The sequence below is a fragment of the Acinonyx jubatus genome, chromosome B2, assembly GCF_027475565.1.
Source record: "Acinonyx jubatus isolate Ajub_Pintada_27869175 chromosome B2, VMU_Ajub_asm_v1.0, whole genome shotgun sequence".
Lineage (NCBI taxonomy): Eukaryota > Metazoa > Chordata > Mammalia > Carnivora > Felidae > Acinonyx > Acinonyx jubatus.
Window position 1 is genome coordinate 110448655 of NC_069385.1, and position 27697 is coordinate 110476351.

Here is a 27697-nt window from a genome sequence, read left to right on the forward strand (position 1 = left end):
AGGGTTGGGAGGCTGTGCACCCCATGGATGCGATTTGGTGCCAGAATCAAGGACCCAAATTCACCCTCTTAAGTGGGGTCTAAGGTCCTTGGCTCGGTGGAGAGACCAGGCCAGACAGGCCAGACGGGCCAGAGCTTGGTCTAGGTTAAACTCCCTTGCAAATGACCAGAAGGAAGTCCGCAGGCTAGTTCTGGGCTGGAGCTGCAGCAAGGAAGAAGTAAAGAAGTGGTGGGGCACCAAGATGAACTTCCAGAAATTCTGGAGAAGATGATACAGAGGCTGGACAGAGCTAAGGGGCCTGGCCCTAGCCTACCATCATCCCCTCCACCCCCCAAAACTCCCAGCTACCTTTGCTGCCTTCTATAATTGACCCCTCCCTGCCTGGGGGCCCAGACTGGGGCACAAACTAGGCCATCTCCAGGCTAGGGGTGGAGACTCCAGTGGTTCTAGAAACTTCTGAAGCTGGCTGCAGGAGAGGGGTCCTGAACATGGTGGGGAGGTGAGTGGGCAGCCAATCCTGTCTTGAGATGGGGAACAGAGCAGTGTCATGTGGGGGCCACTGTTAAAGGGCCGCCACCTATCTCCTTCTTTTAACCATTTAACTCACAGAAAAGCTATTTCTAGGCCCTGCGACCCAGTCAGGGACAGAAGCTCCACCTCCTTAGAGATGATGAACCTAAGGGTAGAGAGAAGAGGCAAGGAAGGTATCCACCAGGGTTGGGGGAGAAGGAGGACCAAAGTCAGAGCTCCAGGCTCCTGGAGAAGTACAGACATGGCCCCATGAACCCCATCTCCCTGAGCCCAGAGAATCATCCCTGGGGACTACTGGTGTTCACTACTGTGCAAAGCACACACAATGTCACAGTGTTGGCATTTAAGTTTAAATTCTGGAGCTAAGTTGTTTGGGGTCAAATCCTGGCTCTGTCCCTCATTAGCTGTGTGACTTTGGACACGTTACTTAACCTATCTGGGCCAAAGTTTCCTCATCTGCAAGACGGCTAATAATAATAGCATCTATAGACCCCACAGGGTTGTGAGGATAGAGGGAGACAGAGGACACTCGTAAAGCACGTAGCGTCTGCCCCATGGTAAGCACTCTGTAAATGTTAGTTTCGTCAGCACTGAGTAAGTGTTTGATGAATGGATGACTCAGTCAGTGATTAGGAGGAGGAGGCAAGGAGAGAGGAGGCCTGAGAAAAGGATCATTTGATCTGTCCCTCTGACCAAAATGTCTGCCATCCAGGGTCGCCCTTATTTGGCGGAAGGGGCCCCTCTCAGGAAGATTCCATGGTCTCCCTTCCCCTCTTAATGATTTCAGATCTCCTACACCTCATGGCCAACGGTAAAGTCCTTTTTGATGCCTGACTTCGGTCTCTCCAACTACCATCTAGTTCCTTCCTTCTTGCCTTTGGGTCAGCAGGTCTCCTCTAGCTGGGGGAGCATTCCTGCTCCCCAGCCCACCCTTCCCTGTTCTTAGAAGGAGGTAGGAGGCTGGGCCCAGGGTGAGGACGACCCAGAGCAGTAGCCTGAAGACCACTTCAGACCCAGGGAATATGTGGGGGGTGGAGGGATCCCTAATTCAAAGAGACCCAGTCCGGATACTACACGAGCATGAGAACCTTCTACATCATTGCAGTGTGAGAACTTTCTCCTCTGCCCATTACTGATCTTCCAGATTTTCTCACCTCCCCACCCAGACCACTACCCATCTTGACCCAACTCCTCCCCCTTGAGGGCTGTCTCATTAGGTTCAAGACTTTAAAAGAGGGCCCCTGCTCAGGCCCCACATCTGTCAGTCACCTTGAACTTCTTCAAAGCATTTTCCGGAACATAAGCTTGTTTGACATAAAGCTCAGATACTCCTCAGAGCACCAGAATCTTCCCCCCGCCCCCCACCCCCACAAAGTCTAGTCCTGGGTCCTCCAAGCACGGTGCACCCCACCCCTGCTTACCTCCTCACTTTCCTCCTTCCTTCAGCACCCCCTCCCCAAACTCCAGAGCATCCGTGCTCACCCTTCCTCCCCTGGATAAACTTCCTTTCAAAGCCCTGCTTAATCCTCTCCCCAATTCCAAGCCTCCCCTGCTGCTGTGGGGAGGGGTAGGGGAGCCGGGAAACAAGGCTGCAGGGCCCGGGGGAGGGGAGCTGGCTGCCCGAATCATGACCCACCCGACTCAGACCGCAATTCTCCCAAGTTCTTTGTGACACAAAAGGTAAACAGAAGGCCCGGCTTCCCTCCCCACCCCCCCACCCCCCCCACCTCCCACAGATCTCCCCTCCCCCAGCCAGCCAGATGGGCCGGCAAGCTGGGGGAAGGGGGGGGGGGGAAAGGGCAGATTGTGCAAAGGAAAACAAAAGAGACAGAGAGTCACCAAGAGACAGGAAACTGGGGGGAGACAGAGTTGGTGGGTGAGAGATGGGGAGCAGCCTCTAAGAGAGAGCTGGGGAGAAAGGGACAGGCTGAGTGATTCACAAGGATGGGGAAGCAGAAAGCTGAGAAGGGATGGGGACCCTGAGGGCAGAGCCAGGGAAGGGAAGCCAGGGGAGAGAGAGCTGCAGCGCGGGGCCACAAACTCCGAGCCACAGACACAAAGAGGCTGAGCTGAGGAAGGCCTGGCTGATCAGGTGAAGCCAGAGAAAGAGAAGTTCTTCCACCCCACGCCTGCACTGGCTGCATTTGCTTCTGGAAAGCTGTGCACTTTGTGGCACTGGGGACTGGCAAGAGCAATCCTCCTGCTGGCCCTACCCCTCCCTCTGGGCCCAGTAACCCCCTCCCGACCTGCCCGGCCCCAGCCCACACCCTTCTCCTCACCTGCACCGCAGACTGCTTGCTGTCATTGCTGCCCGGGGAGCTCAGGCCCGACGCCTGCTGCAGCAGGAACTGCCTGGCCACCTGGAGAGCCTGCAAGATAGGGGCCTGTCAGGGCAAGGTTTCCCTGCTCTAACAAAGGCCTGAAGGGCCCAGAGGGGGTGGTCAGGGGTCAGTGCAGGACCTGGGTTTCAGGGAGAGTCGGGGCGGGGGGGGGGCAGCAAAGGGGACGAGGGCAGGCTAAGGTGGAAGGTCCTGGGGGTGAGTGACCAGGTCCCAGGGCCCACTTAGGCTTGGAGGTAAGGCCCAAAGTAGGAGTCCCTGAGAGAAGCCGCCAGGGCATGGGGATCAGAGCCTTTAGGTCCTGACTCTAGGACCTGAGAGGTTTTACTGGGACTCAGTGGGGGCAGCAAATGGAAGGGACAGCGGCCACGAAAGGACTCCAGGGGAAAGTGCAGCACTTGGACCCCAGGTACTAACAATAGGTACTACTCGCTGAACATCTATTACGAGTCAGGCCCTTCACACACAAGATCTCGTTGAATCCTTCCTGTGAGGCTGGGAGCCAGGGATTGATTATCTGTTCCATTCTACGGCTGAGGAAATGGGAGTCTCCAGGAGGTAAAGGGACGTGCCCAGGATCACACAGCCAGGTGTCAGAGACAGGATCTGAGCCCAGGAAGCCTTGGCTGGGTGGCCGGTCTGGAGGCTATGGGAGGGGCATTTACTCGGAGTCACTGGGGCCATGAGGGCGGAATCTCAGGGTCCAAGCACTATGTGGCTTTCTGAGTCGGGGGATCTGGGTGCAGGCCCTCGTGGTATGGGGGAATTCGGTCAAATCCTCAAGGGTGTGTCTGGACTACCAGCGAGTAGCTCCGACCTCACTGTGGCAGTCCGGGCTCAGAGGCCCTGGTGGCTTGGACAGGACTGTGGGCCGGCAGGGTGTGGAGGCTGCAGGTGGAGCAGGTCCGGCCCATCCATGAGCCTGGAAGGTGAGCAGCGAGAGGTCTGGTGGGGGAGTGGGGGGTCAGGGAGGCAGCCGTAGGAAGTTCTCCATCCATAAGGACGGCCAGGCCCTCCATTGCCAGACTCTGAGTCACTATATGTGTGTGTGGGGGGGGGGGGGGGGGAGGGTAGAGGCAGGGGATGTGGGGACCTGTCCTGAATCCACATTCCAGGAGCACAACACCTGTCTCCCCCCACATTCCACAAAGATCTCCTTCGACACCCCAGGCAGTTGTGTCCCGGCCTTTGATAGGGGGCTCTGGCACCAGACAGACCTGGGTTTGAACCCCAGTTGTGCTGCTTCCCAGCAGTATGACCTCAGGCAAATTACTTTCTCCCTGGGCTTCAGTCTCTTCTGCGAAACCAGGACACTACCCATTTCTGAAACACCAGGGGGATGAAAGGACCCCTGCCTGGCATCAGGGTGGCATCACGAAGCGTCTGCCCCCTTCCCTTCTCGGGAATCTCGGTTCTCTTCCTGGGCTCTCTCCCTTGGCTCCTTCGGCCAGTCCCCAGCACGGCCTCCTGCCCAGCGTACTTATGTAATCACCGCAGCTCCCTCACCTCTATCCACATTGTCCCCGTGTGGACTTCTGCTCTCTGACCTCACCACCACCAAGGCAAACCTTACGCAGTGCAATATGGACACGCTCATACACACTCCCCACCCAGAGAATGCTCACGGGGGGGCCCACTGCACGTATATACGCGTCCTTCGCGGCCCCTTCTTAACTGCCATTGAACAGCTGAGCCACCCCCAGGCTTAAGCCTAGCTCCCCTTGGCACGGTTTCCATATACTCACTTGTGTACCTCGGGGCACATGCCCCCCAGCAAACCTGGAGTTCAGATGCCTTCCCCAGTCCCCCAGGTCCTAGACCTTCCCCAGCACCCCATCCATTCCCCTAGGGAGGTGGCCTGGGCTTTCTTCTCCCAGATTGACTTCAGAAAGTAGAAATCTGACCTGAGTCAAAAGGCTCTGAGGGGCTTTGAAACGAGGGAGATGGAGTGAGGGAAGGAGGGGAGGTGGCCACGTGGTCATCAGGAAGGAGCCCCTGCTGCCTTAGTGACCTCCTCCAGGTCTACCGGAGTCAGACAGATGCTCTTTGTCCTCCAAAAGTGGAGGTGGGGTAGAGAGGTAGGAGGTCAGAGGTCAGGGGGCAAGCTGGGGGAAGAGGAAGGCTTGGAGAAGCTGGCCAGCCCAGGCAACCCAGAGTGGGGAGAGGGGAGCTGCAGGGGAGGGGCTTCCAGGGGAAGTTGGGGGGAGTTGGATTCACTCCCCACAGACTCTCTTGCTTTGTGGTCCCCTGGAGCACGAAATTACAAGATTTGTAGGAAAAAACGACAGGCCTTATAGTCTCAATCGGTGACAGGCCCTTCACTAGCCTTCGTGCCCTCCTCCCACTTGGGGCCTCCCCTGCAGGCCAGGTGACAGGGAGCCCGGCTACAGCCCCACTCACTTCTTCCTTCACGTTACTGAGCGCCTGCTGTGTGCCAGGTGCTGAGACACACAGAAGCCAACGCTGGCCTGCCCCAGGACCCGTGGCTGCGGGGCTGTGACGACGGCCGCCCCTCAGAGCCTGAGTAGAGGTGAGCACAGGGCACCACAGCCCGGAGAAGACGGCGGCACTGGCTGCACTGCCTGGATTCCCGAAGGGCGGGCTCCTCAGGAGGACAGGAGGCTGGCATAGCGACCCCCGCCGTACAGAGGAGTGAAATGGCCCAGCAAGTCCCGGGACCTTGAAACCACTCCTGGGCTGGCAGCAGGAAAGGCTGGAGGAGCCCACAGGGGCCCTCAGGTCATTAGGGTCAGAGCTCCTGCAGGCACTCCATTCATTCATTCATTCATTCATTCATTCATTCGTTCATTCAGTCTCTCACATTCGTGGCCACCCACCTTGCACAGGCCCTGTGCTCAGAGGAGACAGGGAGGTGATGGTACACAGGGTTGTCTTGTGCAATTTGCTTACAGAGCTCAGCCCTGACCCAACTGAGAGTGGCATGGGTACCATCTAAAAGTCACGCTGTGCGTACCCAGGGTTAAGGGTGATGGGCAGACCCTGGACTTGGGGCCCAAGCTCCCCTCCCCAGATGGCCTGGACAAGGAAGGCCCTGACTGCTGCGTCCTCCAGTGTTGCTCCACTCCCCACTCCCCGCCACCGTCCACACATTCAGAGCCCCAGCTGGGGACAGCACTCTGGAAACTAGGGGGTCCCTCTGGCCCAGGATTCCCTCCTCCAGGGCAGTCACCCAAGGGATCAGGTAGAGCTGAGACTTTCTAAAGCCCTGCCTGACTCCTAGCCACCACTCTGACGTGCCAGGCATCCTCAACACTGGCTGCTGGCCCTGAGGCCTGATGACATCACCACTGCCTGCTGCTGAGAGCCGGGGGCAATGATGGCCCCCAACCCTGGACAGATCCAGCCCCGGACAGATCCAGCCCCACCTTCTCTGCTGATGCCGACCAGGTCATAGCCCCCCTGAAGACACCGATGTTATGAAATGTACCTGTGAGCCCCTCCCCAGCAGCAGGCACCCCTGCGAAATTCACTTTGGTCTAGGCTGAACAGGGTTGGCTGGGCAGGTGGACAAAGAGCTAGCATCGGTATAGGGCCTTCTAGATCTTGCTGAAGCACGTCTCACTGTCTCCATCTTACAGACAAGGAAACTGAGACCCAAGGTCCCGCGGCCAGGAAATGGAGTCCACACACCTCTGATGCCCCAGGTCCCTTCACCCACTGGAGGGCCTTCACGATGCATGGTCTCTCAGGGCCTGTGAATCTCTCCCCTAAGCCTGTGTGCTTTCCGCTGTCTACGTGTGAAAGGGAGGTAAAACTGGTTCAGGCCGGTAGACACGACCAAGGCAGGACTCTTCAGAAAGCCAGGCTCAATGTCCCTTCCCTGAGGGCCAGAGATATCCGAAGACGGCCTTGGGTGGCAAAAGGCATTCAGAATCCCACACCAAGGAGGAGCCATCATGGCAAACCTAGGAGGGAGGGAAGGAGAGGGAGAGGGGGCTCAGGGGCAGAATAGAAAACTGGGAGTCATCTGGCCTCTTAAATCCCCTCTCTCCACCCCTTGGACCTAAAACCTAATCTTCAGCTCTGGGGGACTTGGGCGGATAAGGTCTAGTTTTCCTCAAAAGGAGGCAGTGGTGGGCCATTCAGTTCATGGACGCTGGTGGACATCTGGATGCACATCCCGGCTCCACCATACACTGGGTGACCTTGGGTAAGTCACCTCACCTCGCTGAGCTTCAGCTTCTGTCTCTGCAAAGTAGGAAGAACCCTGTCCTTAACCCCCAGGGTTGTTGTGAAGCGTACACGAGGCACATGTAGCACTTACCACAGTGCCTGGCACCCAGCGGGCCCTGAGCGGACATCAACTTTTGTCGTTACTATTAATCTGCCACCTTCCCAGGCAGCTCCCGGTCACTTGTCCAGTGCCACCCAGCAGGACTTGCTAACCAAACCCTCCTCTGGGCTACACCGCCCCCCTTTCCCCCTCAAGCCTAAGAACGGTCTTGCTAATGAAGGCGAACTCTCCTCCCCCCACCGCCCATTCAGAAGTCATTAGCAGGATCTCCACAATTAGGAACAAATGGCTTATAACGGACAGGCATCCAGGGAGGGCGGCTGGGATGGAGGGGAACGAAGCCAGAGCTGTGAGGGCCACGGGGGCCCACTCTGAAAAGAAAAACAAGTCTCGGAGCAGTAGGGTCTCCGCTCCGCAGGATGAGACCACACCCTCATTTCTGTCTTTGGGAATTCAGCGGGGAGAGACAGGCATCCTCTCCATGGGAGCCAGGTGCAGGGCTGTTCACTGGCCCCTTCCCCAGGCTGAGGATTAGGAGGGCGGGGATGGGGTGCTCAGAGACAAGCCTGAAGGGCTGAACTTTGAGAATGGAGCAGCAGAATCACCCAGACCTGGCAGGCTGGAAGCGTTAGAGCCATCTGGTCTCGTGTTTTCTAAACTGCTGGTCATGAGCTAATGGTGGGTCATAATATCAATGTAGGGGGTCCAAAAAATAGGGACACATACACCCGTATGTAAGAAAGCATCAGAGTTATTAGGGTAAGCATAAGTATTGTTTCATGGAACGGTGTGTGCTAGGGCTCCACGTAAAATGTATCTCTTACGGTAGCTCTTAAGCTAAATGGTTTGTGAAGCATAGCTGTGGTTCGCTTCATAGAGGTGGCGACGGAGATACAGAGAGGGGCAGCGACATGCCTGAAGCCACACCGGAGCGGAAGCAGAGCCTGAATGGGCTCTGTGCAGGGAAGAGGAACCAGGAGCGGCCAGGCAAGATGGAGGACCTTCTAGCAAATTCTGGTTCCGTTTGGATCGTGGTGAGTGGCGGCCAAAATAAAATCCAAACTTCTTTTGTCTGCATATAGCTAATTTGGGCAAAACTGAGAGAGAAATTATCTTGATATAGTTACTTTCAACTAGGGCTGGCTAGATTTAGGGGAAGGGGCATGAGGAGGTGATGGGGGGGGCGGGGGGGTGGGTTAGCCTATCCCAAACCCAAAGAGAGCCCCAGGAAAGCCCATCACCTGTCCCCCGCCGCATGGCCACAGTAGGACTCTCTATTCACTTACCGATAATTCAGCAAGTATTTGTGAAGCCCCACGGGGCACTCGCACTGTCCTAGACACTGGGGACACGGGGCATTTGCTTTAACGGGGATTACATTCTAATGGGATGAAGCATATACTAAAGCAGCGCCAAGCGGTGAAGACATGGTGGTTAGCGTCACACAGAGAGACTGGCTGGCTGGCTACTTAGGTTGTGCGGCCAGGGAAGGCCGCTGTGAGGGTGGGGAGGGAACCCTTTCAGGAGACAGTCTTCGTGGTGAACAAAAGAGACCTGACGTGGGACTCAGCTGGGAGCATTATAAACTATGAAGGCCAGTTCAGCCGTGCTGAGTGACCTAAGAGGAAGTCCCAGAGGTGAGCAGGAGCCAGATCATGGAGGGACCATGGTTTTCTTTCTCTCTTTGAAAACATTTTTTTTAACATTTATTTATTTATTTTTGAGAGCAAGAGAGAGCACGAGCACAAGCAGTGGAGGGGCAGAGAGAGAGAGAGAGAGAGAGAGAGAGGAAGACACAGGATCCAAAGCAGGCTGCAGGTTCTGAGCTGTCAGCACAGAGCCTGATGTGGGGCCCAAACCCACGAACCATGAGGTCATGACCTGAGCTGAAGTTGGACGCTCAACTAACTGAGCCACCCAGGTGCCCCATCTTTCTTTTTTTTTTAATTAAAAAAAAATAATATATATATATATATATATATATATATATATATATATATATATATATATTTATTTTAGAGAGAGTGTGTGTGAGTGGGGAAGAGGGGCAGAGAGAGAGAGGGAGAGAGAGAGAATCCCAAGCAGGTTCCACGATCAGTGGGGAGCCCTACATGGGGGCTCGATCCCATAACCCTGGGATCATGACCTGAGCCGAAATCAAGGATCAGATACTCACTGCATCTGGGCAATACTTTATGCTTGAGAAAAAAATGCCAGAGGATTTTAAGGAGGGAGTGATATAATCTCTGAGGGTAGATACATAACCCACTCCTAGTAAACAGTAGGTGCTTAATAAGAACTTGTTGATTTGAATTAAATAGGAAGCATTTTTTGGTCTACTGCTTGAAATGCAAGTCCTCTGAGGCCAGAGAGTGGAGGAAAGGGGCCCAGGGAGAAGGGTCAGAGGTCAGTGGTCCCAACCACTAAAGGTACTGACCTAGAGAGATCCAGGTTCTCTACCAGCCCTGCTTTGTCCTCCAGCAGAGACATAAAAATGAAATGACACAGAGAAGGGGGGCAAGGAGGATGGGGAAGAGGAGACCATAAAACCCCCGAAGTGATTCTACACCTTTTTCCCTTGGAAAAAAAAAAAAAAGCTTTTTGGAAAGGCTGTAAATTTTTTTTACACCAACCTCGTAAAAATGACATCGGCGCATTCTCAAATTAGAACCATTAAAATGAAAACCAGCAACGCACTGATACAAGCAGGCCCAGCCCACGTGGGTGGGAGACTCGGAGCCTGGGTGCACAGCCGGGTTTCAGGCCCCCTTTCTCACCAACGCCAGGAATGGCCGGCCTCCCACCTCCGGGAGATGAGAACTAACAAGTGACCCCAACTGCTCTGAAGCGGTTAAGGGGCTCCTCTGTGGCTCCCTCATTCCCTCCGGGCTCTGCGGGGGGGGCTTGATCGCTTGGGACGCCTCCCAGACCCACAGCAGCTGTGGGGTCTCCGGAAGTGGGTGTCTCTACAGGTCTGGGATCAGAGCCACTGTGCGCCCAGCTGCTACCCTCACACTAGTGCTTCTATAGGGAGCTCAAGTGTGGGGCACAGAGCGGGACATGTAGGGGCATGTGAGTCCCTTCCCAAGGACTCTCACCGGGCTTCTCAGAATAAAGGGGCTCCCCTGGTGCAAAACTAGCTGGCCCGCCAAGGGGTGGCCCTGGGATGTGACCCTCTCCACTTTAATCTTTCACACTCAGAAGAGGAAACATTCAGCCACCCCTCCACATTCAGCCACCCCTCCCCCAAATTCTCCCTTCTGTCTCCAAATTCCCAATGAGTAAGGACAAGAGCCCTGGCATAAAAGGGGGTTGGCCTGGGAAAGAGGAAGTCTCAGAATTCCATACCAGAAGGGAAGGCTAGTGGTAGAGTGGGCTGGTTCCCTCCCAGTCCCAGCAAAGCAAGGACCTGGGCCCCTTTTCCTGGGCCCGGGGCCTCTCCTCTGCCTTTTCCACCCTTCTTGCCCTAGCACCCTCCTGGGGACTTGGAGGCAGACACATAAAACAGGGTGGCCTTTGGCTTAGTAACCCAGGAAGGATATAAGAAGGGGGTTAAGGCCTTCTCCCTGCACAACCCCAAAGAATGCCTTCCTGCTGGGCCCTACTCACCAGCCCTCTGTTCCAGCAGCGGTGGGAAAGTAGTTTCCACATGCTATGCTACAGCTGTTGGAAAGTCAAGGGCTTCACTGACAAGTTCCTAAGTCTCCTCTCTGGGGTGCTGGGGCCCCAACTCTCCCTTCAGGCCCCCCCCGCCCCCCACGCCTCCTGGGGAAGAGCTCATTCTACCAAAAGAAGAGTCCAAAAGGTGTGGGATCAGAGAGGAAGAGTAAATCTGGGGCGTGAGTCCCAGGGAGAAATGGGCCCCAGACCTGAAGACTGAAGACCACTGAGGACTGTGTGAGGCGGGGGGGGGGGGGGGTGTCTGTGCTAATTCACCCTAGAAGGCTCCCCTTTCCACCCCATCCCCCTAAGTAGCCTGCGCAGAGGACAGCCAGATGGGGGAAGGAAACAAAAATGTCTTCCATTCTTCTTTTCCTCCTCGCCCTGACGTCCCCCCACCCCGATCATCTCTTAGGAGGGGGTGAGTTAAAAGCCCATTAATGTGCAGAGCCCCCCAACGTCTTTGAATCTCCTCACAGGATGTGAACAGGGTGGGATTTGGCCTCGGTTGCCACAGCAACTGCGGTGGGAGTTCCCAGACGCTAGGCAACCCTCCTGTGACCCTCGCTGACCTGTCACCCCCGAAACCCGAGGACAATGGAAGTGCAGGCTCCGGAGGCCCAGGACGCCTTTCAGCGCGGCCGCCAGCAGCCCTGCCAGCCCCCACCCTGCCTGGCCCAGCCCTCCCGGCCCCAGGTCCAGCTCTCCTGGGCCAGAGCGGCCTGGCCCGTCCCCAAGGCCTCTGTAGGCCCTCCACTTCCCACACTCGTCCCGGCCCTCACTGCCCCCCATCACAGAGCTCAAAGGGTATCCGTGCAGTCCCTGAGGAAAGCCCCCACAACTGGGAACATTTCATACAGGTGAAACCAGAATAGAAGGAAATGCAAGGGCAACCTTCAAAGAAAAAAGCCATCAGAGGGAAATAAGGGAGGAAGGAGCCATGAGGAAGGAGACTCTGCCTTGGTGAAGGAAGGGGACGGCAACGGGAGGTGGCTGGCAGGTCTGCTGGGTCCAGGGTATTCTTTAATAGCTGCTGGGGATCATCACCTCCAGCTGGCTGGCCAGCAGGGTGCTGGTACAAATAAGGTTCGATGCTTGTTTGCTGAATGAATGCACACTCCAAGGCCTTCTTCTCAGGGAACGTTCTCCATAAGGGGGTGAGATTGGAGACCCCACGAAAGCCCCAAGGACAGAGTGGAGGTGGTATGGCTCTATCACTCATCCATAAGCGGGTTGACAGGAGGGAGCCGGAAGCTGGGGCCTTGACGGCTGAAACGGGGCAGCCAGCCACGGACCCTCTCTCCAGTCAGATGGGGCCTGGCAGCCACGCCATGTCACCCCCTTACTCCCACCCCCCAGCCTCTGTTTAAACAAGCTCCCGGCCTGCTGTTGCATGGAAACGAGTGCCTGATCTTGTTCCAAAGTGATGCGGCCACCGTCTCTAGTACTGTTTGTTTCAGCCTGAAGTCCTGTCACTGGCCTGACTTCTGACTTGCCCTGTTTATCTCTCTCTCCTCTGTCAACTCATTACTCCCAAAGGCTAAGACTGCACTTCCAGGGCTTGTTTACCTAGAATGGAGGGACAGAGACCAACAGGCAGATGGAAACAGGGAGAGGGGCTTGGCGGCCCAAGGAGGCGGGATGGGACTAATGCAGACTGTACACCCACCCCTAACCTCCCTCTACAGTGGCTCCTTAGGGCCGGCAGTGTTGCTTTTGTTTGTTTATTTTAAGAGCTTTTAGGGTTGGGAATAGAGTCCTCTCATATACTCACCAGCAGACGTTTAGTTTAGCACCTACTATGCTCCAGGCCTTACTCCCTCCACTTCCTACAAGGGACTGTGTGAGGTGGCAGCAGCCAAAAGGAGGCTGTGTTGAGCCCTGAACTAGGAATTGGGAGACCTGAGGTCTAGCTGCAGCTGTTCCTGTGTCACCTGGACCAGCCAGTGCCCCCCTCACCTGTGAAATGGGAATAATAGTAACACCCACTTCCCAGGGCTGGGGAGGCAGTTAAATGACACCATATAGGAGAAAGACCCAAAGCACCAAACAGAGGCAAGGTATTTGTTGGTTTGTCCTCAAAGGACTTCCTGGATGGGATGGAGGAGAGGGAGGAGGAACCCGTTGGGCCAGGCTTTCTTCTCTACAGTTATTCTACTCCACAAACAATCAGGAACATTTGTTGTTGGGGGTACCAGAGAGTGTTACCCCTGAAGCTTTCCTCAAAGCCTTGCTCGTACGGGGGTAGAAGGACCGTCCACAGACTTTCCCTTTAATTGAAACATTTATAATTGTAATTTTGCAGGGTTCTCTCATAGTTTGGAGCCAATAGAACCTTTTTAAAGTCTCAAATATTTTCCTTGGCCCCAGGCCCCAGGCCCATAGTGAGCCCAAATGGATAAAACAGCCGTCCGCCTGCCTCCAAAGCTCCACCCCAGTTTATTTGTGAAACAGATATAGGATTTTCCAGGACTTTGGGATAGTCCCCAAAACAAACAGGAATAACTAGAACGTGGAATATAGATGGCAAAACATGGCTTATGTGCAATGCAGAAAGAAGAAACCTGATCAGTACAGACAGTTCTGTCTCTCCCTGCCCTACACATCTCCCCAGTTATAGAGATATCTGTGTTTACTCTGCAGTTTTAAGTAATTGTTTTAAAAGACACTTTCCAGTTTCAGTATTCCCCCACAGCCCATCCCCCACCACATTCAAATCTTTCCTAGCTCTGTGTGCATAGAGGTGAGGGAGGGGAAGAGGTGGCTGTATAAAATGGGTGGCCTTGGAGACTTCCGGTGGGGTGTGTTTGTTATTTTCCTAAGGGGTAGGTTTTGCCCTTTGACCTTCTGTCCCCGGTAGGTGGCACAGACTCTGAGGGTCTCTTCCGCAGAGATCCTGCTTAGGAAGTCTTGGGAGATGCCAGCAAACTCCCCAGTGCTATCTCCCCAGGGAAAGGTGACAGGTCCTTCCTGTTCCCCTGTCCATAGTTTGCAAGAGGAAGTGATTTCTAAAGTCCTCAGTTCGGTTAGTATCCACATCAACAACGCACTGTGTGCAGGGATCTCACACTCAAATTGCACCTGATCCTAAAAACCCTGTACTTTAGGGTGTCAAGGAGGCCAAGGCTCAGGGAGGGCCCATGACTAGGTCAAGGTCACACTGCTGTAAGAGGCTGGCTGGGACTTAACCTGGGTTTGTTCAGTTTGTGTTAGTGGTAGATGAGCAACTCAGTACAGGGTGCTGGGCTTCCAGTCTGACCTTGGGTTCCACAAGTGTGGTGGGAAAGGGCCCCTTAGGGGCTATGCAGTTGAGGGAGGAGCCCCAGCGTGAGCCTGGGAGAGAGTGTGAGGGCAATATGGGTACACACATCTGTGCACGCTTGAGGCATGGGCGGGGACTACATGTAGACCCGACTTTTCCACATTCCCAGCAGAGCCCCCAAGGGGCTGTGCCTCCAGTGTGCCTGGCTGAGCAGTCAAATGAGAGAAGGAGAATCCCAAGGCTGAGGCTGGCTGGGCCGGTTCTCCTGAACTTGTCAAGCATGATTCTCCATTTTTCCAGGGGTGGGGCCATGGGGCCAGGGCCTGGGGCCCCTGCTCTGTCATCATCCAACCAGGCTCCCCACCCCAGAGCCTCTGGAACGTCAGCAGCTGGTCTTGAACTCCTGAACTCTGTATTTGAGGGTGGGAATGACGAAGGGGAGAAATGGGAAGGGGGACGCAGATAGGGATCCCCAGTCTGAGCCCTAAAAATGGAGGCCTGACTTTGCCTGTTGCTCTTGGCCTTTTACTAGCTGCTTTGGACTCTGGTGCCTGGAAGTTTAATTTCTTCACAGCTTGGGTCAGGGGCCCAGGCAGACATGGAGGTGGGGAATGTTTTACAATACAAATAAAGTGAAGACGGTGTATACACAGCCCCCTTCCTCCAAGAGGCATGCACCTAAAGCGGGGTCTCCGTCTCCCAACGCTGTTCACTTAGCCAGTGTGCAGGAGGAGAGCCCAGGCGCCCAGCCATCCCAGATGCACACTCTCCAGCCTACTGCCCAGGCATCTGTCTTCATGGGTCTTTCTGAGACTGCCCTAAGCTCCCTGACCTCGGGTCCTCCTGGGTCCCACTTCTCCTGGGAGCCCCCGCCCTCCCTCTGCCTGCCCCAAGGTGGCCACTAGAATTCGAGGGAGCAGGAGTCCTTGGAGGGCTGGCCCTTTTCAAGAAGGTTGAAAGTGAGGCTGCTGGGCAGGAAGCCTGGGGCCCACGTCGTCGTCAGGAGGGAGAGGGAAGAGGCCAGGCGAGCCCCCTCTCCTCCCGGTGGCCGGGAAGGGGCGGCTGCTCCTACCTGTTGCTGCTGGAAGTGCAGCAGCTCCGCGGGGCTCATCTCGCCGTTGCTGTCGGCGCCCGCAGCCGTGTCCCTGCCCGCGCCGCCTCCGCCGGTGCCCGAAGCCCCAGCCCCGCCGCCGCCGCCGCCGCCATCCGCCTGCCCGGAGATGCTGCCCACGCCGTTCTGACCAGACGGAGCCGACCTGATTGTCTCCGAGGCGGATTCCACCATCATGTCGCTCTAGCGGGACCTAGTGGGGGAGGAGAGACGTGGGGGAGGGGCTGAGACTCCAGGCTGGACAGGGTTCTACCCCAGGGGCGGCCACCGAAACCCCTCAACACCAACAAAAAGCCCCTTAACCACCCCCCCCCCCCAACATCACACTACCGCCATCCTCCCCAGTCCTAGGGCATCGCCTCCTCCTCAACTTCCTGGAAGCAGCTCCTGGGAACCCTCTTGGGGGGCGGCCCCCCTCCCAATGTCACCCTCTCCCCTCGGCCCCAGGGAGGGGGCAGCTTCAGGCTGAGGCCCCACTGCCCTCCTCCCCCACATTTTCTAGACTTCCAGGAGACCTTGGCAGGGAAGGGGAGGAGGTGATGCCTTCACCCCTGCCCCTGGGGAGGGTGGTGTCAGAAACCTGTTTTGGCCTCTCCCTCCAGGCCAGGGTCTTGGGGAAGCTAGGGTCCAGCTAGGATAGCAAAGGGATAGGTTGCACCCCAGCCCCACCAACATGAATGACCTCTCTGTATGTTCCCCATAGATAGAGACCAACCAGGGCAGGGCCTCCTTATAGGGTCTCCTTCCCCAGAACCCAGAAAGGCTCTAATCTATGTTTGTTCCATAGTAAAAATGGTTGCCCTTTTGCCCAGCACCTGCTGGGAGCCACTCAGGTGGGCCTGGAGGTGTGCAGGGAAGGCAGCCAGTGGTCCCACGTCTCTGACCTTCCATTCTAAAGCCCTCAGCCCAGCACCTGGCCAAAAGTAGACACCCAATAACCTTCACTGTTTCTACAAGCACCATGGTTCCTTCTTTTACAGATGGGAAAACTGAGAGTCCAGAGAGTTCGGGGCAAAGAGTCAAGGCCTGAATCCTGTGCCCTCCCTCCCTCCCTTCCCTAGCTGCTTTTCAATGAGTGGTGGAAACATTCCCAGAAAGAGAGGGAATGTTTGGAGCGGTCGAAGGTAGCCAGGCAAAGGAGGAGGCCTGAGCTTCCTTCTACCACTCAAGGAGGTTCCCACATCTTTGGGGCAGGGGCAGGGGGCATGTAGGAGCACACTGTGACGCAGACAGGGGGCTTTAGCATCCAGGGCTGCTTTCAAAGTCTGCAGTGTCCCCAGTCCCTGGCTATCCCCAAAGCCATAGCCCCTTGAGAGGAACGTGGATTGCAGTTAAAAGGGACCTGGTTGGTATCCATCACTGATCTTTGACTCAGGTCTTAAACTCCCTTAAACCTTGGGCGCCTGGCTGGCTCAGCTGGAAGAGCATGTGACTTCTGATCTCAACGGGCCCCACGGTGTGGGTATAGAGATTACTTAAAAAAAAAAAAACAACCAAACAACAAAAAACTCAGCCCTAACCCTCAGTTTCTTTGTCTGTAAAAGTTATTAATTTCAGCCTCTTAAGAGTTCTGTGAGGAGGAAATACAACAGCACACGTAAACCACTCAGGGGTGTCCACTCCAATCCACCCCTTCTCCACCTGCCCTATTTGTAAGGCTGAAGACTCTCAGGCTCAGAGAGGCCAAGACCACATAGAGCTTGAGGAGTCTATGGAAGCCAGCCAGTGTTCTTTCTTCCCTTCTTGATCCCTTTTTGGTCTAGGCAGACCCACAACCACATGGGACTCCCCACAGGTAAGTGGATGAGGGCCTTTGCAGGAAGCAGACCAGAAAGCTGCTGGGAGAGACTGGATTATTTCTCTGGATCTCTCTTGGCCCGAAAATTCTCTCCCTTCACTCCAGAAGAACTCTTTTCCCTCGCTCTGCTGGGCCACTTGCTGTTTTTGTCCCTGCTGGAAGCAGAGTTGGGAGCCGTGTGAGGGTATTGGAGGGATTGGTGGGGGCGGGGGGACTGAGAGGTGCCAAGGGGTCCACGGGGAGCCCACCGGTCACGTGTGCCACATCGCTGCTCTTGTGGCCCCTCTCCATCTGTGACTCTAGGTTTCTTTGTCCTAGTGGATGGATCTGTGTGGCTTCCTGGGTGACCCTGTGCTGTTAGCGTGTCCCATGTTTGTGCATTTCTGTGTGTTTCCAAGGGCTTGTCTCCCCAGCGCCCACCCCCAGTGGCTGGTCTCACTCCTGAGTTCTGAGAGGAGGTGGGCCAGGGGCGAGGGTGAGGTTGGGGGCGATGGTTCGGAAGAGATTGAGCACTTGGTCCCAGGCCTTAATGGCCATGTCAGCCCGAGGGCCAGTGGCTGCCAAATGATGGATGGGGTGGGCGCCATCCTCCACCCGTCAGAGCACAGGGCCCCAGCCCCCTCCTCCGAGCCACCCACCCTGATCCCTGCCATCGGCCTACAGAGCACCTTCCCCCACTCAGGCCTGGGCCCCAGCTACACATAAGGGGGATGGGGAGACAGCAGAGGCCCACTCTGCTTCCTCTCCCCCAATCCTGGCCCTGCTCGGGGTGGAGAGCAGCTGCCTGCCTTGATTCCAAGTCTAGCTTCTCTGAGATCTGAGAACTCCTGGGCCCCAGGGGACAAAGACTAGAGCCTCAGGGGTGTGTGTGTGTGTGCAAAGGAGAAAGGAAAGAGAATCCAGCACTTTCCCTGGGGTAAAGGAGAGTGCCCCCCCTTCCAGCACTCACGCACACACACAGTATAAAGTTGTAGATCAGACAGCAAGTTTGGAAAAAGGGAGAAAAAAGGAAGGAGGCTCCTAACAGAGGTGTCCCTTTCTTTTCCGTCTTTTTATGGGGGGGGGGGGGAACAGAGCGACACCCAGTGAACAACATAATTGCTGCAATGTGGCGTGTAATAATAGCTATTCAGGGGCCGATCATTCATATTAAACAGGGTGAAGCAAGCCTCTCATTTGCATGCTTGAGATTATATGCATTTGAAAAGTCATTTCCGCAGGGTGTATGAATGGCATTAATTCCCATGTGGCACGCTCTGCCCTCTCCCGGGGCTTTCACCTCCTTCCATGCTCCCACCCGCCCACCAACATACACCCAAACCTGCACGTGTTCCCTGTATCTCCGCAACCTCACCTCCTCTACCCTGGGACACCCTGCCCTCTGAAGATGAGCACACCAGCAGCCTCATGCCTCCTGCCCATTTCTCCGCTGGGCATTGCAACAGCACTGGGGTGTTCCCTGCACGGTGGGTGAGCAGGCTCAGAGGGCCAGACAGCCAGGCACGGGGTGCAGACGCAGGCCTTTACAGCAATGCCCAGAGAGCCCGGACTCGGGCTAAGAAGGGAGGGGCCTGGGCTCAGCCACAACCAGCTATGAAACCTTTGCCTTCCTCTTCCTTTGGGGCTCAATTTCCCCCTCTCTGCATGGAGAGGTGGTCTTGAAGGTCTTATCTAACTTTGAAGCTCCAGGAGTAAAACTCCCTCTTCCAGCAGGTGCACCTGAAGCCACAGTGTTCTAGGGCCGGTGGGAGCCACCAAGGGTCCATTTGAATTACAGCTGTGGTCCCTCACCCAAAGAAGGGCTCCACCCAACGTCAACCTGAGCTTCCTCCTCTGGTAATGGGGTGGGGGGCCCCCTCCAAGGGCTCCCTCTTTTTTTCACTCTACCCCTTCCCTCTCTCTCCACACACTCCTCCCCCAGTCACCCGTTTCCTCAGCAAAGAGCAGCAGACACCTGCAGATGAGGAGAGAAGCTCTGGGAAGGAGACCATCTGGTTTCAAGGGCCAGCTCTGTGACCTTGGGCAAGTCACTGCCCCTTGCCCAAGTCACTGGGTTGGTCTTTCCTCCTTCGCACAGCAAGTAAGGGGGAAATTAGATCTTTCTAGGATTCGCTAAACATGGGGCCCTCATCCCCCACCCTCCGCCTTCCCTGACCCCTCTTCTACCACGTGTTGGGGGCAGGGGAAAGCGACTCAGGCTGGGTTGTTTTATGTGGCCTAGGATTTCTCTCTGGTTCTCTAGTCCCGCCCTTAGGCAGCTCCCTGTCTCCTTTCTCTCAGGGAACCCCTTGGGGAACCCGGGCACCTCAGCCTGGGGCCAAGCCCTGAAGCTCCCCCAGACATTGTCGGAAGGAAGGAAGGAAGGAAGGAAGCTGGGTCAAAGCCGCAGCCTTCTCTTCCTCTCTGGGGGAGGCAGCGGGCCCCTGGGGGCTCCCACTTCCCCTGAGGCTCCTGGCCCTTCGAAGAACCCCAGGGGGCACTTAACAAGGGAGGCCTCCTTGTAACTTTCCTGGTCCACCTTGTCCCCTCCCAGGCCGGAAGTGAGGAGTTCTACCCACCTTGTGGCTAAAAGGAGAACCCAAGGACTAGGGTGTTTTGGGGTGAGACCTTCGAAGAGGGACAGGGAGCCCCACACGCGGAGAAACCTTTGTGCCTTTCCCGCGGGCACATATGGTGAAGGGAGTATTAATTACCGTAGCTTTTTAATTAACAATCGCTTAATCTGAGCGGTAACATTTGCCACGACACCCTGTGCCTCGCAGTGAACCCGCGCCGCCCGCCCTGCCAACTCATCAATTAATTTTTATTGACGTTTTCTTCCCCAAACAGGCACAATACCAGGGTTTTCCAATTAACACCTCCGCGATCTCTAATTAGTGCAATTAACAGACTGATGGATGCCCGGAGTTTACCCGCGAGGGAGGGAGGGAGGGAAGGGGGCGGGGCAGACCCCAGCGCACACGTGCATGCGCGAAGCTGGACAGCCCGAGGAGGCACTCCTAGCTTTAATCCGAGCAAAACCGGTGGGGGCGTGACCACAGGTAACCTGTACCCATAGCAATGGTGGCGGTTTGAGATGAAATAAGTACACACGGTTTCCAGCGCTCCGCAAACCCATAACCTAGGCGGAGAGACAGCTGAAAGCCTGAGACTGGAAGTTGGGAAACCCGGCATCTTAGCCCCAGGTCTGTATCACTAACTTGCTGTGTGACTTGGGCCAAGTTCATTCCCCTCTTTTCTCCTCTGTATAACGGGGAAAACTAGACTAGATGCAGCTATCTATTTACAATGTACACCCCTATCAGCTTCCAAGGAAGGTCAGGAAGCAGACTGCAATAAAAGGCGGATGAAGCTTCTTAAAATACAATGTCACTGGGTAGTAGAAAGGGAGAACGAATGGACCAAAACCTTAAGCCAGAGGATCTCAAACTTGAATACATCAGAATTACCTAGGTGGGCTTGTTAGAACACAGATTACTGGGCCACAGGCCCAGAGTTTCTGATTCAGTAGATTGGGACCCAGCCTGAGAATTTTCATTTCTAAAAAGTTTCCACTTAAATGTTGAGGCTGCTCATCCAAGACAACAGGTGTCCCCGATGATGGCCACTGACTTTAGTTTATGAGCTGCCTGGTGGCCAAAATGAGATGATCCGTCTCCAAGGCCATTTATTCATTCAATAGGGATTTAGTGCCTGCTTAAGACAGACAATGAGGGCAGCACCTAACTGGCTCAGTTGGTGGAGCATGTGACTCTTGATCTCAGGGTAGTGAGTTCGAGACCCACAATGGGTAAAGAGCTTACTTTAAAAAAAAATAAATAAAAAGAAGACAAACAGTGAGGATCTATTTTTCAGGAAGGAACCTGGAATTTGGTCCCTGCCCTTTGCAGGTTTAAAAATCTTGAACAAGGGGTGCCTGGGTGGCTCAGTCGCCTGACTTCGGCTCAGGTCATGATCTCATGGTTTGTGGGTTCGAGCCCCACGTCGGGCTCTGTGCTGACAGCTCAGCGCCTGGAGCCTGCTTCAGATTCTGTGTCTCCCTCTCTCTCTTCCCCTCCCCTGCTCACGCTCTCTCAAAAATAAATAAATGTTAAAAAACAGTTTTTAAAAAATAAAAAATAAAAATCGTGAACAAGCCGGTACAGTAGTGGCCAGCGTAGTGTCCTAGATGCTCCGAGGGCAACTTGTAATAACGGGGGTCCTACTCCCCGCACCCCTTTTTACTAGGTAAATCTAGCATTTGTCTTTTTTTTTTTTCCAGAATTTCCCCTTCTTTTGTTTTTTTAATTTTTAAATTTATTTTGAGAGAGAGCATGAGATCATGACCTGAGCCAAAATCAAGAGTTGGACCCTTAACCAACTGGGCCACCCAGGGGCCCCAGGCATTTGTCATTTTGAACATTTAGCCACTAGTAGAGTTTTGGCCATGAACGGAGTTCTTCTCTCTCTTCCGGTGGATGGCCTGGGGCGTATTTCACCAGCAATGACCCTCCATCCGTTCACTGGTTCCACATATAGGTAAATGCCTACAGCGTGCCACGCTCTGAGTATGCAGACCTTCTATGCTGGGCCTTATGGTTCCCTTGAGGGGAGGCAGATGATAAATAAGGATGCAAATAAATAGATAGGCTCAAATAAAGTAGGTTCTATCAAATGCTGAGTACAGGGAATAAACAGGGGAATCTAATTTAAACGGGGCGGGGGCGGCGCAAGGAAGGCCTTCTTTTTAAGGAAATGGCATTTATGCTCAGAAATGAGAGATGAGTAGGTGTTGGCCAGGCGAAGTGTACACTGAATGCAGGGGAAACAGCATATGCAAAGGCCCTTATTTTATAAGAGAGGTTGCCAGTTTCAGACTTCTCCAGAGCTACAAGTCCTTGAAATGGACATACTGCTAGATTACATAAAAAGACGTGGGTACCACAGGGAACAGAGCATGAAGACAGCTTATATTTCCTTCTTTCTTTTCCTTTTTTTCTAGCTGTCCTACTATCAGATCTTACTTGTGTCAGGGACATAAAGCAGAGGGCTTTTCAGAGCAATAAGCACTGACCTTACAAGTAACTGAAGGATGCTTCCCAATTTGTCATCCAAAGGCCCCGGGATCCCCCTCCCTCATTCAGCTCAGGCCCCCAAAGCCTACTGGCTCAGGCTACCGGAAGAGCTGAGGGTTCGTTCAGGCAGCAGCCACCTTTGGCCTTGGCCCTCCTTTGCTAGCCACTCATTTGCCATCCTACCTGCTGGCCCTTTTCTGGTCTCTTATTATCTTTGTAATGAGAGCACTGAGCAGTGAGGTCACCAGTCTGAGCCTTGGTTTCCTGATTTGGGGCTAATACCAATAAGCCTTCCTTTCAGGGTTGCTGTGATATGAAATAAAATACACTGCAGGAAGAAGGCATTCAGAGAAGGGTAGTTAGTATAATTATGGGGGCCCAGAAGGACCTGCTACAACTCAACTCTGAGTGGGCTATGGATTATGAGCCCATCCCCTTACCACAGCTCTTGGTTCAGCATTTGAGGAAAGTGAGGTAGGGCCCATGGGTGAGAATGTCTCTATAGTTCCAAAATGGGTCCCCAAACCAGAGAAGAATGATGTGAGTCCCGTCACTACCTGGCTTTATGACTAAGCCAATTCCCCCCAAGAAGATGGGGGCTCTCCTGGGTTCCAGAAAAAGCTTAATCCCTCTCCAAGCCCATGTCCTGCCTGTACTTCGCGACTCTCCCTAAATGACACACTAGCAGCCACCTGCCCCAATGTTAGCGACCATTCAAGACCTCTCAGCACAAAACTTCAGGGCCCGAGGAGTTTTGTGCAGGTGGCAGGGTGAGGACATGCCTCTCTAAAAGGCGGCAACGAGCCTCTGTGATTTGGAAGGTGAGCCACCATCCTGGGCTGTTCCAAGTTCTCCGAGTTTCAAATAACTTTATTTCCCAATCGTAAAAGTAACAGACACTTTGGTAGAAAATTTTGAAGAGGGGGAAAAAAAAGTACAAAGAAAAAAAAGTCGTACCCATAATTCTGCCACCCAGGGAGCTGGCCTGTTGGGATCTACCCCTTCTCTTCGTGTTCACCCTCTTTGGCATATAAACATTTAAAAAGTGAAATTGGGGTCATAATCTGTACATGGTTTGAATTTTCCTATTTTTCCACTCACCACTTACTATCATAACCATTTCCACATGACATCAAATATTTTAAGCAACAGTTTTTAGTGGCCACATAGTTGCTCGAATGGGCTGCGTGTTCCAGAACTTAGTTAGCCAATCGCCCAGAGTTGGATATCTAGACCGTTACCAATTTTTTTTTTTTTTTACTATGACTCTGCAATAAACACCCTTCTGTGAACGGAATACTCTACATTTCTAACTATTTGTTTACGATATATGTTTAGGTAGAACTGCCTCTTTTTAAGGCTGTTAATGCATTTGTTCCCCACTTGATGTCCAAAAACTTGGTACCAATTTTATCCTCCCTTCAGCAATGCACCCATATCCTGGAGGACTTATAAGCCCCTCACCTTTTCAGCATTTTCCCTCCATTTTCCTCAGGTCTGTCTCCAGAAGACTCTCAGATCCTGTATAAAGTTCTCAAAACGCAACACTGTCAAGTCTGGGTGAGTTGACAGGGTACAGCTGGCTGGTGGCCCTCTGAACACAGGGGGGTCTGGGCATATGGAGGGAAGAAAGCACAGCCCTTGCTTTTGCGGGGCTTACCAGTTGGTGGAGGAGAAAGGGAGACATGCGGGCAAACAGGGTGTTAAAACAACAACAACAAAACAAAAACAGTACCTAGGCTCCACCCTGGATCAATTAAATTGGACTCTGGGGTGTGGGACCCAGGCGTGGATAATTTTAAAATCTTTTCCAAGTATTCTAAACTTCAACTGCAGCCAGGGTTGAGAACCTCTGCTCTATACTACACACAACTTTACAAATGTTATGTTAAATTGACACGGGGGGGGGGGGGGGGGGGGGGGGCCTGGCTATGGGTGCCTGGAGGGAATGCTCCAGGGAAGCCTACTCTGGGAAGGCTCCTCAGGTGGGAGGTGACTTCTAAGCTGAGTCACAAGGAAGTGAAGACTGGGCACAAAATCTGTGACTCTATTTTATTTTAATAACAACCATTCCACTCGCAGAGTCCTTGGAAGCCCTTTCCCACACCCCTGTCATCTCTCGTCTTCATACAATCTGGCATGCATTTGACAGACGAAGGAACCATTCTTTGAAGATGCCTAGTGACTTGACGAGGTCACCTGGCTGCTAGAAGTCTGAGCCAAACTGAAATCCTACAGCTCTTCTGACTCCCAAACCAGTGCTCTTCTCCTGACTCCCACCTCAGAAGCCGCAAGCCTCGCTTGGGGCAGTCACTCTGCAATCTCCCTGGGATCTGAACCTTTCCTCACCATTGCCACCCACCCACCCCTGCACAGTGGACTTTCTCCCCTGGCTCTGGCCCTAAAATGCTTCCACCAGGCCCTAGCAAGGTGGCCTCCCTCAACACTCCTTTCTACAACCAGACCAAGAGGAAGAATTAACAATGGAAAAAAAAAAAAAAAAAAGGAAGAAAGAAAAAGAAAGAGAACCAAAGATCCCACTCCATCTCATTAAGAAAGTAAACATAAGAGCCATCTAAGTGTCTAATTAAGCTTCTAATTAGTCCCTGCTTGTTACTAATGCAAATTAGATTACTCCGCTTAACTACAGCATGTCCACAACACCCTTGTTAATTGCGGCCTTTTGAAATTAAATTACTCCCTAATTAGCATATCAAAGCCATTGATTCGGAGCTGGGAAAGATGAGGGCAAGAGAAGCCGAATGCCAAGTTTGGTTAATCAGAGATGGCTAATTAAATAGTGACGTCTTACGTGGGGGGGCCTGCTGGTTAAGGGGTGGGGGCGACTCATCCAGGGCCTGAGTGGCCATCTGGAGCCTGGTTCTGGTAGTGCCCTTGGCACCAGGGGGCTCCCGTGAGCAAAGGAGGGGCTCTGGCCAGCCTGGGACAGATCACTGGTCTGGCCCTTCCTGGGGCCTTGACTGCTTTAGGCCTAACCTGTCCCTGACAGGCCCTGGGCCCTCTCTCTGTCTCCCCTCACGATATTTAGGTGTGGCATTTACAGGGATCTTGGGTACCAACTCAAGGGGCATCTAAAACACAGCCACATCCGAATACATAAGATTCAGCATCCTTCCTCACCTCTTTCCCTGTTCCAAATGAGTTCCAGAAAGGTGACTTATGCCTAGTTCTTCTCTAGTCCCCACCTGAGATTCCATTCTTGGAAGAGAGTCTCCCCTCTCCCCAACAAAAAGTAAATAAGTTTGGGGGACAGGGAAGAGGGTGATGATGACTTTCACAGACAGGCTCACCTGGGCAGGGATGGGCTGGTTTTAGCTTCAAACAGGCTCCTGGAGACACAAGACCCCATAATTCCCGCCATGGTAGAAAACAGGACAATTGTCCCCCACCATCCGTTTTTAACTGGCCCTGGGCAAGTTACATTTCCACTCTACCCCCGGGTCCCTCGCTCGCCAATTCAGAGTAACGCGTATCACTGCCTAGAGGATCTCTCAGGGGTGTTATGAGGATCAGAACAAGAAAGTATGTGAAATGGCAAGGCCCGGCTCCTCAGTCAGGGTCTGGTGACCACTTAGTTGTACCCTGTACCTGCCACAGCCCCCTCCCAGATAGGGATGTCTTCTAGAACCTTCCTCTTTCACCTTCCATTTACCTTCTTGTTCCTTCAGATGCCTGCCTCAGCTCTTGGGCAGCCAGGAGGTAGCACACATCTGTGCCCTCGCCCCCTACAGTGATCGGCTCTAGCAGGGGCAATAGCTCCTAACTGCCTCTTCTAAAAAAAGATGAATGAACAAAATCCTGATGGCTGACATGTCCCTAGCCTGGTCCTCCAGTGTTCCCTCCCCCATCTAGGGTGTGGGTGTCTAGTGGGAGAAGCTCCTTGGAGTCTGTCCCTAGTTCTCCCTCCCCCAGTCCTCCTCTCCAAGTTTCTCACCAGCAGCCCCTGGAGTGCACAGGGTCAGGGTCAGGGTCAGGGCCAAATTCCCAAAGGGTGAGGTTTTGTTGATTTAAGGAGGGGCGGAACAGGGCCCAGGAGAGAGGACCTATCCCCCTCCCCAGCTCAGAAAGGGTGAAGCCCAGGGAGTGTCCAGTCCATGGGTACCATCCAAGCCAAACTGGGCAAAAGGGTTCCCAGCGGTGGTTTTAGAAAATAAGTGGAATAAAAGCAAGGCAGAAACAGAGAAATGGAGGGGGGGGGGGGGGAGAGGCTGTCCTGATGTGAGGGGGAGGGCAGAACGGCAGCATACAAGGGCCAAGCTGCAGCCTGCCTTGCTGAGCTCTCTCTCCCAACGAGATTCAATTAATTGATAACAAGAGGCATCAAATTAATTTCTGGAGGATGTGAGATTCTGATGAAGGGAAATCTCGTCGATGGAGATCGGGCAGGAGGGGGGGCGGGCAGCACCCCCTTTTAATCAGGCTCCGCTGCCTAATTGGGAAGGAGGAGACCTGACTGGGCCTCGGGTCGCCTGCCCCATGTTCCACAGCGCCCCTTTTGGGAAAGAGTGGCAGAGGCAGCAGGCTCTGGGCGCGGGAACAAAGGGGGAGTGCACTGAGACCTTCCAGTCTCTTCTCTGCCCCATGCCCAACCGCAGTTTCGGCCTGCAGAGGCCCGGGAGAGGAGCCCACGGGTGATCCCTCGTCCTCTGTGCAGTTAGGAAAGCTGAGGCCCAGAGAGAAGTTGGCCATGCCTAAGGTCTTAGAGGGAATTAGGAAGCTGGTAGCAGTGTGACGACTGGTGAATACAGACCTTGTTTACCACCCAGACCTGCGAAGTCATCGCCAAGAGAATAGAGTGCAGCACGCGGGCACAGGCCGCCCTCCCAGGGGCTAAAAGACAAGCAGCCCCCCTTCCAACGTTCCCTAGACCCCCAGGCCCTGGGCGGAGTGGGCCCCGTGCCCCAGGCTCTTTCTCCATGCTGCATCCCCGAGCTCAGGTCTAAGAGATTAAGGAGCTTCCTGCAACTTGCACTGATGCGCTCGCAGAAGCTCAGGAAAAGGCTGGGGAGGCAAGCAACCCAAAGCAAGCGTGCTGAGCTGGGGAGGGGAGACCAGTAGCCCTGGCTCTCAGGGGTTGTGGGGGGTGGGGCAGATATCCCAGAGGCTTCCTAAAGGAGGGATTCTCCCAAGAGGACCAACGCTACATCCTTAACAAGACCCGACCCTCCCAAGCGCCTCCTGCTCCAATCCAGTGGTATGGAAGCCTTGAGAAGATAGGGAGCTTCTCCAGCGCTCCGGCTTTGCTCCCTAAGTGCTTACAGCTGCAGCCACTCCCTGGGTGTCCCACAAATCCTGCCATTCAATCTTTCCCCCAAATCTCTCCCCAGATTTGCGCACGCCCTTCCTTGCAGGGTGCGGATGCACATCTGCCCAGGGCACTTTTGAAAGAAAGGAGGAAGTACACTGCTACCCTTTTTTTGGACCACTTTCTTTCAGCCTCGGTCTCCCGGAAGGGTGGGCTCCAGAGCTGGGGGACCCAATCGGAGGGAGCTCACTGGGTTGAGGAAATAAGAATGGGAGCCCCCCTCTCCCACCCACCCCCACTCCAGTTCCCCTTCACACAGTGCAGCCCTCCTGAGGGCTCTCCCAGGCCAACGCAGGCAGCTGGCCGCCCCTGGGGGGCATCAGGACCAGAGCACAACAGTCCCTATCTGCAAGATCAGCCC

General features: G+C 54.2%; 1 protein-coding gene and 1 long non-coding RNA gene across 9 annotated transcripts in view; one reads left to right on the plus strand and one right to left on the minus strand.

Annotated features, from left to right (window-relative positions):
- FOXP4 (forkhead box P4) overlaps positions 1-27697 on the minus strand; it is a 50820-nt gene that overhangs the window by 17680 nt on the left and 5443 nt on the right. For all 8 annotated transcript variants that reach the window (XM_053222827.1, XM_053222828.1, XM_053222826.1 and 5 more), the window contains exons 2-3: positions 15120-15351; positions 2811-2900 (exon numbers count right to left, since the gene is read on the minus strand). In XM_053222827.1, the coding sequence (XP_053078802.1) occupies positions 2811-2900; positions 15120-15335 (306 nt within the window). In that variant the 5' untranslated portion in view covers positions 15336-15351. The remainder of the gene's footprint in view (positions 1-2810; positions 2901-15119; positions 15352-27697) is intronic.
- Positions 19724-24529, plus strand: LOC113598870 (uncharacterized). The gene is made up of 3 exons (XR_003419626.2): positions 19724-20141; positions 23506-23570; positions 24093-24529. It is a non-coding gene; the product is annotated as an uncharacterized LOC113598870 (long non-coding RNA).